At 37.1% G+C, this 13,798-nt stretch overlaps 2 protein-coding genes across 3 annotated transcripts; one reads left to right on the top strand and one right to left on the bottom strand.

Annotated features, from left to right (window-relative positions):
- The first annotated feature begins 91 nt into the window (after positions 1 to 91).
- On the top strand, positions 92 to 4,198 carry LOC136821421 (uncharacterized). The gene is made up of 3 exons (XM_067077657.1): positions 92 to 299; positions 2,271 to 2,347; positions 3,561 to 4,198. Exons 1-3 carry the CDS (start codon positions 167 to 169, stop codon positions 3,663 to 3,665), a joined length of 315 nt encoding a protein of 104 aa, XP_066933758.1. The 5' UTR covers positions 92 to 166; the 3' UTR covers positions 3,666 to 4,198.
- Positions 4,199 to 5,025: 827 nt separating this feature from the next.
- On the bottom strand, positions 5,026 to 10,901 carry LOC136821416 (uncharacterized). 2 transcript variants are annotated; one of them, XM_067077652.1, is made up of 4 exons: positions 10,782 to 10,856; positions 8,237 to 8,271; positions 7,392 to 7,837; positions 5,026 to 7,078 (listed from the first exon to the last, which is right to left on the bottom strand). In XM_067077652.1, the coding sequence occupies exons 2-4, from the start codon at positions 8,254 to 8,256 to the stop codon at positions 6,141 to 6,143; spliced, it is 1,404 nt and encodes a 467-aa protein (XP_066933753.1). In that variant the 5' UTR covers positions 8,257 to 8,271; positions 10,782 to 10,856; the 3' UTR covers positions 5,026 to 6,140. The 2 variants fall into 2 exon arrangements, with proteins under 2 accessions (XP_066933753.1, XP_066933752.1); XM_067077651.1 differs by lacking the exon at positions 8,237 to 8,271 and having other exon boundaries at positions 10,782 to 10,901.
- Between the last annotated feature and the right edge of the window lie 2,897 nt (positions 10,902 to 13,798).

The following is a 13,798-nucleotide window of genomic DNA, read 5'->3' as shown; positions in this document are numbered from 1 at the left end:
CAATATTGTAGCTTCAAATACGACACCTTTCGTTCCACTTGCTAATATGCGGACATTTAGAAATCCATATAAATAGGAGGAATTGAATCTGAGTAATTCAGTAACTTTCAAGCAAAGGCTGTAGTCGAAGTACTGATAGTACTCTCTAAATTATTAACTTTCTACAATGAATGGGGCTCTCATTTTCACGCTGTTGGTCGTTAATTTGGTAACAATCAGCGCCAATTCGGCTTCTGCTACAATTGGTGTTGGGTGTGATGGGTGTCAAGAAAGTGCGGACGAGATTTGTGCTTTCAAGAGTAAGTTTGAAGATATTTTGTTATCGTTAATCACAGGGGAAACAATATAAAATTCCCAAGGGTTTTCTGGATGAAAAAATACTTTTCGCGTGTGATTACAGCCAACTCCCCTTAATTCGAACCTCTATCCCAGCAAGCACCCAACGTTATTTCAACGTTCATTTAACGTTACATGATGTTGTGAACGTTAGATAAACGTTGAAACAACGTTGTGTATCAGCTGGGATTGCTCGAACCTTTCTGTAATTTAAACTTCAGCTGGAAAGTCATTCAAAATAACTCTTCGTAATTCGTAGAAAATTATCGAGACTGTCGAATTAGAGAGTTTTCAACTTATCATTCAGCCTACTGAAGGGGATAAGCTGAAGTTTTTATAAGATACTTCACTAATTGGTCATTTGAAGTGATAGAGATGAGGCGTTCTTTAGAAAAAGAACGAGATTGTTTTTATTTCATCTTAACGACCAACCAAATCACATAAGAGCTTGTAAAAACTCCATTCTGTCCCTACTGAAGAGTGAATGGTAATTACTAACTTTTTCAATAACGGTTGAACATTCCCCTCTTCTAGTCTTCGGTTTGAAACTGGTGGTTAGGTGTATTCGAATACTTTAGGCGTACAAACTTTCGTGAGGACGAAAAATCGCGAAATTCACGACATTTACTTTCGCGAATTTAACAGAAAAATATTTTTCGCGAGCATAAACTTTCAGAATAAAAACCTACTGGTTTAAAATATTTCGCTCTCTCTTAGAGCAGCTTTTTTGAATAACAAAGACGTTTAACAATTATATTTAGCGACGCTAGAACGGCATTACAATGACTTCTTCAGTTTTTGACGTCACGGAACATCTGGTACACTTTTTTCGCGTATCCGTGGCAGTCTTTGTTGAGTTCCCTTCAACTCCAACAGTCGCCTTCCGCCGCCGAAAAACAATCGCCAACAAAATCGTGCGAAATGATATCTTGGAAAGACCACCACGTCAAAACACCACGAAACCGTGTGGTAAATGCAAGCTATGCCCGAACATTGTCACCCAGTCGGAAATCACTCACAATGGTATCACTAAACGTGTAACCAATGAAGAACGTTGTGTATGCAGCCAGATGCAAGATCCATGACAAGTTGTACGTTGGTCACACAGGAGAAGCCTTGTCAACGCGTTTTTCAAAGCACCGCTACGACATTGGAAAGAGACCGAAAAATTCAGAGTTGGCAGAACATTTCCATTGCGACCACTCCTTTGCTGATCTTGAGGTGATGATCCTAGAAAGTGACTTTTCATCCTCCGCAGAAAGACAACGAGCCGAAGATAAATGGATGTGCAGACTCCAAACTCTGGCTCCATCAGGTCTCAACAAAGACTGCCACGGATACGCGAAAGAAGTGTACCAGATGTTCCGTGACGTCAAAAACTGAAGAAGTCATTGTAATGCCGTTCTAGCGTCGTTAAATATAATTGTTAAACGTCTTTGTTATTCAAAAAAACTGAAGATGCTCTAAGAGAGAGCGAAATATTTTAAACCAGTATGTTTTTATTCTGAGTTTTACTTCGTCCGCAATGCTGAATTGAATTGAGCATAAACTTTCGCGATTCAAGACGTAAAATTGAGAATTTTCACATGAAAAAATGACTTAGAGAGACAAATACTTCTTGAATTGGCTTGAAACATTTGTCCTTTGACTTATTAGTCTTTTAGCAGGCTAAAAAGTGCCATAAAAGTTACATTTTATTCAAAGTTCGAGGTTTTACAGATTTTCTATCTTGTCAAGAATTTTTTGTGAGCATAAACTTTCGCGAATGGCCCTTCCTAGAATTTTTAAAGACATTTACTTTCGCGAAAAGGGCCAAAATTCGCGAAAATCGCGAAAGTTTCTGCTCGCGAAAGTTTGTACGCCTAAAGTAGTTACACGCTGATTCATCGTTTTTATTGCCATGTACATGTTTTATAAACTTGGTTACATTCCAGGTACAAAAGCTCTCTTCACTGAATGCTGGGTAGAAAGGTACAAAAAGTGTTGTGAAAGCGGAAGTCTGCACCGAACGGTAAGAGGTTGTACGAAGGGGCAAATTGTTTCACTGCTATTTTTCACATCTTTGCCCCAAGTGCCACCAGGTTCCAAATTGTTTCTACAAAATGTGTCTAAAAGTGGCAAAAGTGCTTACATTTTTTGCCACCTAATTCCAAATGATCGTTTGTGTCCTTTGTGTTAAAAGTGGTAAATTCTCAATCTCCACCAAGCAAAAAACAAATTTGTTTTGTTTCGCGCAGTTTGTGTGAAAAGTGGTAAACAAAATGGCTTTCGAATGCATAAATTTGATTTTAATTTTGCATTAATTTTCCGTCGCTATGTAACTAGAGAATAAATTTATTCAAAGATGGCAGAAGGCATAATTTATGTTGTAACGATTGAAAATGTAATATAAAGACCTAGAATAAGGCTCTGTTGCCGTCGGAATTTTACCTAGAAGGACTACTGTTTCGGGCCCGTATTAGAAGGAACGTGGTCTCGTTTTTACACATTGCCTGACACAAGTTAGCTGAATGAGCCACTTTTCACACTTTTTAAAAATGTTTCAACATGATGGTGGCAGAAGTGGGAACAAGGGCAAAAGTGGCAAAAGTGTAAGCGAAACAATTTGCCCCGAAATAAAATTAGCTTGACCAAAGCATGGTTACATTAATATGACTTTAATCAAATTTCTAATGGATAAAAAAAATTCATGTACAATTAATCAACTCTGTCTATTTTGAACCTCTTCTATTCGAATCTTATTTTATAATTCGAACTAAAATATTTATTCTCTCAGTTGGAAATTAATATAATTGTAATTCGAATCTTCCTCTGATTCGAAAAAAATTCTTGGTCCATTGAAGATCGAATTAGAGAGAGCCAACTGTATGTGGATTCAGTTTTAAAAAAAGTAAAGAAGAAAGGCGGGGCGTACGGGGTTCGCGAACGCCGAAATACCGTCACTTTTTTATTGGATCAGCGACAACACCGACAGCGAAAATATCTAAAAATCCTTATTTTGTCGCTGCATAGCATGTTTGACAACAAAACAAAACCTTCACTTTTTTCTTAGAATACCGATAGACCGATGGTAAAAAACTCTTATATATATCGTCACACCGTTAAACCCGTACGACTCCCCCTTTTTAATCTAGCGACATCTATTTTATACAATGTATTTACTGGGCATTGTTAGTTTGCCTAAAGAAATTTGATCTTAAGATTTTCCTTTTTTTCATTAATAGGGAACAAATTGTTACATGGTTGATAAACCATTGGAATTTACAATCTGTTACGATGAAGAATGCTACAATGTTGAGTTTACCGTGAAAGAACAAGTATGTTACTAAGAATGTAAGCTCCCAACATCGTATCGTAACTTGTGTTTATTTTTGTTGGAGATTTTTAAGTCGTCGCAAGAAAAACTTACATGTGAAAACCCACTTCTCATAGACCCGGTAGGATGTTTTCAGCCGGTGGGGATGAAAATAACGGACTGAAGCTCGATGGGGATTGGTATTCCAATATTTTTTATGGCTGGGGTTTCGATTTTTTTGTTTTCAAGTCAGAAAATTCAGTGGGGAGGAGAAAAATAGCATAAGATTTTGCAGTGAGGATTGGTTTATGTGATTATTTTCAATGAGGACAAAAATTGAGAGATAATTTCCCACTCGGGACGATATTTTGGACAATTTTTCCAGTAGTAATATAAGGGTTCCGAAGGGGGTATGTGAAGGTGTGAGCTTATTTTCGTTGTTCGCTTTCTTGTAAATTACGTCATCCTTTTCTTTGGTTAGGTTTCAAATGTGTTTGTACAAATATTTTATTTACGTGACTACGATTTCAAATTAAATTTTTGAATATAACATATTTCATTGTAAAATCGTAAAATTTTTCTTTTTCTTTTTTGTCTCTTCAGACCCTAGCCTATACTAGACGTCACCCGCGTTTTTTTTACGCAATTAATTAACGTCTATTCCACTTTGCCGCTTTTTCGAATGTTTTGAGCCTGGGTTTTCGAAGAAACGAGATGAAAAATCCCGGTTTTTAGTGAGGTGCTCGCTATTCAGACCCGGCCTTTTCCATAATTTGGAAGTTTTCCTGTTGGTTTGTCCAAATGTATTTTTATTACTTTCCAGCTTCATAATTATACATTTGATTCAAAATAGTTTTAAGTACAACAGATTATAAATGTCAACAGCTCTTGTGTACCGTGAACTTAACAGTTTAGCTTCTCTAAAAACCTGCGAGAACGGACTTAAAGAATTTCTCAATACCATTATTATTCAAAAAAACTAAGCTGGAGAGCACGTATCCTCGTGTTAATCTTAAAGCAGATGAAATGAGCCTATGAAATGAAACAGCTTCTCTAGACTGGAATGGTATCACGCGGGAAAAGTTAGCGTATGAAGAAATTTTGTCGGCGGTAAGGGCTGAAAGCAGCCTGTTAATCAGCAGCCTCTCGCCAAGTTTTGCTCGTTCTCCTACGCAGCTATTATTCTAGCAAACGCCCATGATTAATTAACAGACTAGTTTGCTCTTCTCTCGTCCATAAGAAACCTATGTGCCAAATTTCAGCCGCATCACTTTTTCCATGGTAGAAATTTACTTCTACTCGGCTGCCGTAGATTTAGCGGACATCTTCCAAAGCTTTTATAAGTCGCCTTTCTAGATCTATGAATTTGTGAAATGAAATAAAGAAAATGGTGATTTACACAAAACGTTTTTGATATTTACCTTTGGAAAAATATCGATAAAGCTATCAACTTAATATTAGTTAAATGAATAAAAAACAAAAAAAAAAAAAAAATTTATAAGCCCTTGGTTAGTGTTTAAAAAATACCTCTTACTTTTCCTCTTGATATGTACAAAACCTAAATAAAAAATGCGCCTTTGCAAAAAAACAATTTTCCTAATCAAAAAGTTTTCTCCATTGGAAAGATAAATCTGAGTGTATTAAATTGAAGTCTGACTCTCGTAAATTATATTTTTTCCTTAATAGTAAAGCTTCAGACTCTATTTATCTTTAGTCAAACACGACGGTCCATTGAATAACAAATTACTCCACATACATTATTTTCCCTCGGCCAGTACAAACGGGATTAATAAGTTTGCCTCTAAGTATAACAGCTGTGTTGTAAAATATTGTTTAGATGGCATTATCATTAAAAGAAAAATAATGCTGTAGTTATTCAATGTGATCACCTAATTCCCCCTTAACCAAAGTTATTTGAAAGGTTTCCTTGTTCTCAGCTCAACAAAGCCATTATACCCTGTTAAATTAATGTTACCAGACAAAAAAACAATTTTTGTCACTAAATATATACGGCTTCCTTTTGTTTACAAAATACATACATCATCCGTTACCGTAAATCTGTTACCTGATGGTCTAATACCCAGCAAACCTTGTCCAGCAAGTATACTCAAAAACCTACAACGCAATACATTTTCACTTTTAGTCTATGATTTGATCACGCCTAATGAAGTATAAGCCCGAAGGGCTAGAAGCAAATCTCCTTGGTAATGGTAGACCGCCTAGTTTTTACACAAATGCCAGATTAAAACTAAAATTTACCGCTAAATTTCGAAAAAAATACCACCCGAAAATGATGAAATCGCTGATTCAATCCACGCATATTTGAAGGCTTCACTTTTTCTTGCTTGAGAAAGGTCAAGATTCGCTTATAGCTCTCCGGACTTACTTCATTGATCACTCCATCACGGCCTGAAAAGATTCCAATCACGCAATCGCTCATACCACTGGATAGGAGGCCTTCTTTTTAAACTTTCAATAATTCAAGATTTCTCCGCATTTCTTCTCCAATTCAAATAGTGTGACTTTCTCTTCTGTCTGATTTACCGTTCCTTTTATTCAATGCAGTCATTTGCATATCAAATAAGATGTTTTGAATTTTCAATTTAGCAATACATCTTTCTTTGTAAGGCAACCCTTTAAGTTCTGCTCCAACCATTTGACCAAAAAGATTATCTTCATTTTCTAAGTCGGAATATTTCGAATCGGCTGCATGATTTTCTAGAGTAAATTTTGATCTTTTGCTATTAATATGCTCTTGTGTGTGTCTGTGGTGACTATTGGTTAAATTCTCTGGGTGAGTTGTAGTCAAGGATGGAGCAGGATCTGTGAAACTGGTATCTCTGGTACGTTTTCTTGTGAACTCATCGTGATTTAGGTTGTTGGCTGTAATAGCGTTTTCAATGGATGTGTTCATCAAAATTCTCTTCTCAGGGACATTATGGTTCTCATCAGATTGTAGATCATCCTCCTGTTTATGATTACCATGGTTACCAAAACTTGACGGAGGAGTTGGTTCTGAATTCATTGGACTTGATGGACGAACTGTAATGATCTCTTCATCTCCAAGATACATTGCTTCCTCATCATCCGGGGCTTCCTGTTTAACATATAAGCCACCTTCATGCTCAAAACTCTCACCAGAAGTTGAATTATTGTAATGTAGATCAACAAAAGATGGTCTTTCATCTAAAAATTCTTCACTTTCGACAGAAGCTAGATATTTAGCCTCTAGTAAGTTCGCCTCTTCAGGCTTGATAGGTACACGTGGCTGTCTGACTTGTGTGAAGGGAATCAACCAATCAAGAAACGCATATACGCTGACGTCACTTCGTGCTTTTTTTAGCAATATGTGATTATTGGTACCAGACCTTTGTAAACGTTTGAGAAAATTTCTGCGTTTGTGGAATCGCTTTTTCAGATTGAAATACAATTTCTGTGCGTGCTCACCTAAAAATGAAAGTGAAAGTGAAACTTACAATCGATTTTTTGAAACTTTCAAGTCTGAGGCTCAGACCGAGGGGACGCTTTGACAAAATCGGTTAAAGAGACGTGCCGCTGGTCAGGGTCCCTTTTTTAAGCTCTGAAGATATCTGACAGCGTCCCAAATGTACTAAATTTTTAAGATGTGTATAGGGTTTATTTTTTAAACTTCAGCAGCACGTCCCCGTCGGCTGTCAAGGTCAGTGCCACCAGCTTAATTTACTTTCAGGTTTTGACTAAATTTCACTTTGAGGCTGTTATAGAAACAATGTGTGCTCACCATTCTCGACTTCGACTTCTTTGGCAACCAGTTCCCAAGCTTTCATTGCTGTCTTTTTATCTTTATACCCAACAGTCTTACTGTCATACAGACAAGGATACTGTTTGACACAATCGGATAATTTTTTGTCGAAATGTAGGAAAACACCACTTCCAAGACCACCTGCTACCATACAAGGGGTAGGAGCACTGTGATTTGTGATGCCTGCTGGAGGGGAGGATGCTAGCTCCCTCTTGGTGGTTGCTGATGCTGGCGAGGGGGAGGTGGACGAAGAATATTTTTTCGAGGTTGAACAGTTGTTTACTCCTATGGGAGATACGGCTTTCGGTGGGGAGATGCGAGGTTGGATAGAGGTAGGTGCGGAATGCGCGATGATGGCTTGTGGAGCCCGTCCAACGAGATCAGTAGGTTGGACAAGGATCATAACAGGAGGCTTTTGAGGTGCTCTAAAGTGTAAAGAAAAATAATATTACGTAATCTCACTGCATTCATTTGTCTAAAGGTTGTTTTTTTAAATGAAAGTGATATCGTTTGCTTACATCACTTGTAATTTACAAGCTTTTTCACAATGGGTTGACACGTATGTAGAGCAAGATTGTTCAGAAAGAAGCTTATATCAGCATAATATAATTCCTATTGTCTTTAGGTGCGAAAAAAAGGCTGGGACGGTTTTAGGGTGGTAAAACGGACAAAAAATGCCCGCGCGGCAATTGGCGGCTACGGTCGAAAAGGTGTATAAAAAGGTGATTCACAAAAAACTTCTTAAACAAAGTTTAAAAATGGTTTTGATTGGTCACCCGGTAGAGCAAGTGCAACTGATAACCAAAATTTTCCAAATAACCTACATTTGATGAAAGAACGACATTTGGTAGATCAGGAGCTAAAACCGAAACATGAAAGTGTTCATGAAAATTAGTTTGGAACTGAAAGGAATTTCTAAGTACTTTTGAACCCTCTTAACAAAACACATCGTGGTGAAATAGTTTTACATCAAAATTGTTTTATTATAGTAATGGTGCCATGCCTTAATTAAAATAAAGAGGAAATTTTAACAACGAACCGCACACACGCATCTAACGCCAGAATTAGTAACTTTTAATGGTTTTTTGTTATTTCTGTGCTTTGAATTTCCTTTAACGTAATTAGTTTCATAGGAGCATTGCTATCAATTTTTTGATTTCATTGTCTTAAAATTTCTTGGTAAAGCACAATTCTTTTTCGTAATTCTCATTGTCTCTTGATGAGTGTTATCTTGACAGGTTCACTGTCTAATACTCTCTAATACGAGTGTATTTTAGTAACCAGCAGTGGACGTGTTACAGAATTCACCGTATATACCTTTTCGACTGTAGTCGCGCGGTCAGGTCGTATTTAATTTACCACCCTAAACTCATCAATCCAATCCTTTTTTACACTTTTTTCTATTGTCTCTAGGTTCGAAAAAAAGACTAGGACGGTTTTAGGGTGGTAAAACTGACAAAAATATGCCCGCGTGGCAATTGGCGGATACGGTCGAAAAGGTGCCTTTCTTTTTCAAGAAATATAACAATCGATTTATCAATTAAGTTACTGCTTATTGAATAGTTTCATATCCTCTTCCCTGACAATTTTCCAATAAAACAAAAGAAGGGAAGGGGGTCGAACGGATATTTTCCTGAAAAAAGGGCATAAAACACGGTGAGGATTATTCGAGGAAGAGGGGTTTACGCCAGCTCTTTCTCTCGCTAAAATTGTGCATTTTCTTGCACCTTTGTAAGTATTTCTACGGGGAAAATTATTCTCCTTTTTAATTATGATAAATTTGCTAAAAATCGTTCCCAGCGGAAAATTATACTCTAATTTTTGTCCCCACTGAAAATAACCAGATAAAGCAAATCACTGCAAAATATTGCGCTATTTTATCCATCCCTACTGAATTTTTTGCTCGAAAACAATAATTCAAAACCCTAACCACAAAAAATATGGGAATATCAATCCCCCATCGATCCCCATTGAGTTTCGGTCCGTTTTTTTTACCCCCACCGGGTCTGTGATAAGGGGATGGTGTAGGAGAGGAATTAGATACTTTGCGGTATTAAGCAGTGCCATTCATGAAATATTTTCTTAAGTATAATATCAGTAGATTGCATTTTTGGGATTATGGCACATTTCAGTGGCATCATATTACAAAAAAGAGACCTCCTTGTTGTCATATCTAGGGTATGTTTTGCACGTTTTTTATAAAAACGAAGTTTTGTCTGTTTTATTTTTTCGAATTTTCAGTCATAAAAGCTTATAACACTTTCTCGATGCACTTAAAATGAAACTCAAACCCAGACCCTTAGTTAGCTATTTTATGATTCTGATAGCGCTCATCTAAGTGCTGACGTCCCCCATCAAAAAAATAAAAAAGGAAAGCAAGTGGCTCTCGGTACGAGATTGACACCCCTGTCTCGCTGCTCCGGTGAAACTGAAAATAAATTTCTATCGAATCCCAATGGGGGTAAAAATTGCTCTCTGGTCAAAAAATTTTTGGCCTTTGATAATTACAATTATATCTTAATTTTTCTAGTCTAGGAAATAGCGACGATCTTTCCACAATCACACAACTATAGAAGCCTCAAACTCCGGAGGGGTTACTAGGGTTGCAAGCTGACGGGTATGTACTTTCGAACCTCGGACCCTTAGCGGGACTAAAGAGAAGGAAAAATGGGAAAAATTCTGCGCTTTTTACGATCCTTCAGACCCTTATTGAGGCTCATCTGACCACATTTATGCTGGAGGCAAAACTTTCTAATTTTTCAATGTCATGCTCCTTGAAGACGCCCTTAAGAGTGGCACATCACATTGCCGTACCCTTCCCTTGCCTGAGGTATTACCGAGCCTCAAACGTGTATTCTCCCACCAAGAAAAATTGTTGGGCTAGCGGGGAGGGGGTGGTTAGTCCAACACAAGTGAATATTATGCTCCAACGAAGGTCGTTTTGTGTCCCTTTAATTCAGGTTCTGAACCGTCCAAAATCTTAATAATTCCAGTATGGCAGGAACCCCGGGGGGGGGGGGGGGGTTCTAGGGCAAGATGGGTTACGGGGATGCTCCGCTGGTCAGGGTACCTTTTTTAACCTCCACGAGTCCCAGGTAGGGTCGCAAAAACACCAAAATAGAAAAATCAGTCCCTCGTAGAGTGCCTATTTTTGGAAAATTTTGGGGAAAAGTAGAAAATTTGAGAACATTTTGGAATTTCAGTCCCATTCAGGGTCACTTTTTCCGCAAATTCTGAGTCCCACGAAGGGCCCATTTTTCGAACCTCAGCGGAACACCCCCGTCGGTCTACAAGGGTAGTACCCTACCCCCCCCCCCCCGGGGGGAACTCAACTTGGGTATGTTGTACGAAGCCTTTTTTGGTTCTTACCTAACTTCTACAGGTATCCCGGTCCCGGTGGTACTTGCTGATGCCAAAGATGCCATATTGTAATGAACGTCTTTCTATAGGTGATGCTTCTTTTGTTGTTTTTTTATGAAAATTTTCTCTTTACTTTAAAGAAAATAAGAGAAACAAGAATTTCTATTATATTTAGCTCGATAAAAAGTTATTCTTATTTTTCTTTTCCTTTTTTCACAAAAAAACTCAAAGATTGTCAGAAATTTCTTTCCTCTTCCCTTCAAAACATCAAAATAAGAAAATTAAGAACTTTTAAGAAAAAAAAAATCTACATATTTTTTTTCTAAAGAATTCTAATATGCACACACACACACACACAAAAACAAAAAAAAAGTTTAAGAAAAATTATATTTTTCCCTTCTCTCATGAAACCTTGAAAAAATATTACTGCATGCTATCACTCCTCTCGTCCTTCAATAACACTTTTAACCCTGTATGTCGCTTTCGTTCTATAAGACGGTAAAAAAGTTTTAGCAATTTTAAAAAGAAGCTAGTGAGAAAAGTCTAAACGTGTCAAATAAACCATTCATAATGTCCAAATCAACTTGAATTAGGAAAATAGAAAGCATCTAGCTTATCATCCTTTTATAAGAATATTTATAAGAATTTTTAAAAATCAATTTTTGATGAATGTTTTAATCTTCTCTTTTTTCTCATGTTTGAAAAATCTAAAATGTAAAAAAAGTTTAGAAAATTTGTTTGGAAATCTTTCTGAGATTTTATCTCATTCTCGAAAAGTTATAATTTTCTAATTTCATCATCTTATTCGTTATATCCCTGACTCTATCTGTCTTTGTTTAATTAATTTGTGTGTGGTTTGTTAACCCGGTGAAAAAATAAACTAAAACACCAAACTTATTGCAAGTTTAGAAAGTAACTAGGAAATCCCAACGAAATTGCCTCTTTGAGAATCTTGAACAGGCTGACTAAATCACATTTTTCCTCGGAACGAATCTTCTTCCCTCAGTGCCCAAAAAAGCTGTCAAAAATAAAGAAAACAGCTTCGGTATTTTTCGGGAGAGCGATCCTAAAATTCAACCGAACAGTGATGATTTTTTCTGAGAATTTCCAAGATTTATCGTAGAGCCTTCTCACTCCGAAGCCTAGCCGATGATTCTTCAACAAGTGATGTACAAATGCGAGTCTTTTTACCACCGGGGTAGGTGCGCCGAACAAGACAGAATATCTCCGCAAGAATACCCTAAGTGTTACAGAGTGTGTTTCAGTTGATAGTATATAGCATACAGTAGGGGGGTTTGTAGTGGTTCGAAATACCGTTTTCCCGTCAAAATTTTAGCTGAATCCCGGAATCCCGAAAATTGAAAAAGGTAATAATACCGTCACACCGGTTTGTACAGGTTCAAATACCGGCATAATGACAAAAAATAAGGCCAAATACCGTCACCGTCTGATTTTAAAATACCGTTTTCCCGTTTTTTTTCTCGTCAAATCCCGTAATACCGTACTAAAAGAGGGCCAATCCCGTCACACCGTAAAAGTACAAACCCCCCCCCATAGTATAGCATTATTTGTCGTTTTGATGGTTACAGTCTGCTTTACCGAGAGAATCAAGATTCAGCACGTAGTACCTACGTAACCTCGTCAACGTAACCTGGATTCCTGCCGCGTGATCGAGGGATTGAGGTGCACTTTCTCCGCACTTTCTATGTCTTATAAGTTTTAACAGTTTCTAAATATTTTGAGATACTGAAGTGAACCTACGTTTCTTTTTATATTTTCTCATAAAAAGTAGTCAATATTTGGTAGTTATTTGTAACTGCTTATAAAAAAGTAATCGAAATTCACTTCTCTTTTTTTTCTCTATGAATCCAATCATAAGAGAATGGATCACCCATCGACTTCAAGTAAAATATTTACTTCTTAATGTTAAACCTCTCTTCTCCCTTGCGATCTAATTCTAAATGTCTTTTTTTCGTACTAACGGATTCTTAATCAATTTTGATTAAAAAAGAAATTTATAAGAGCGATGGAGGGGCGTAAATTATCCCTTGATGGCTTCTCTCAAACCAATTTATGAATCAACGTATTTCCTTGTCTCTTACTTTCTCTCTGTGGCTTATTGCGTTAACATTAATTTTTTTATAATGACATTTTTTTCCTTGCATGCTTGCTTGATACAAAAAAATAGACTTGATTTGGCCATTTTTTCTTGATCCCCTTTTGTCATGTAATAAGAGTTAGTCATTAAATTTTATTGTCTTTGCTCTCGATAGGTTGAGTTGAGATGAGCAGTACTTCAAAACATAAATTAATATGAACCAGTATAATTTATGACATTTTCATGTTATTAATAATTCTGTTCATTCGAGATTTTGGGACCCCTGCTTCGAAAGGAGCTTTAGTAGTGTCATGGTAAAAAAAATCATGCTCTGGAATTGTTTCATTGAAAAGGGGTTTGGTCCGAATTCTTCCCTTTTCTCAACCTTGAAAGTATTTATTTATATCCCCTGTCTCACAGCCCGGTGGAACTTTTTCCTCAGCGGGAATAAAAATATCTATTGAAATCTCAATGGGGATAGAAATCAGTGGGGAAGGGGTGTATTAATGCCCCGTTGTTCCAAAGATCTTAACGCTTTTCAAACGTGCCAGTGGGAGCCCGTGCCAGTGGGAGCCAGTGGGAGCCCCACCTTACTTTGGAATTTCCCTACCAGTACTACTTACTAGTTTGGCTAAAAATAAAGAAAAGGCATCCCAAAAGTCCATAATAAAACGACTCTTCTGAACATATATTATGAACATAAATACACCCCCGTATCACAGACCTGGTGAACTCCAGAACAACTGAAAAGTCATCCAAAATATCATCCCGATGAAAAAAATATCCTAAAATTTCAACCCCAGTTGGAAATTACCCTGATTTTATTTCCTTTCGAAATTAAGCAGTAAAAATCGCACGCTAAAACCATCCACAGTGGCGTTCTTGAACTGAAAACATTAGGTTTTCAATATTTTCACCCCCATTGAGA

Source organism: Clytia hemisphaerica, unplaced genomic scaffold (genome assembly GCF_902728285.1).
Source record: "Clytia hemisphaerica strain Z4C2 unplaced genomic scaffold, Clytia hemisphaerica genome assembly, whole genome shotgun sequence".
NCBI lineage: Eukaryota > Metazoa > Cnidaria > Hydrozoa > Leptothecata > Clytiidae > Clytia > Clytia hemisphaerica.
This window is presented reverse-complemented; position numbering and strand designations above follow the sequence as displayed.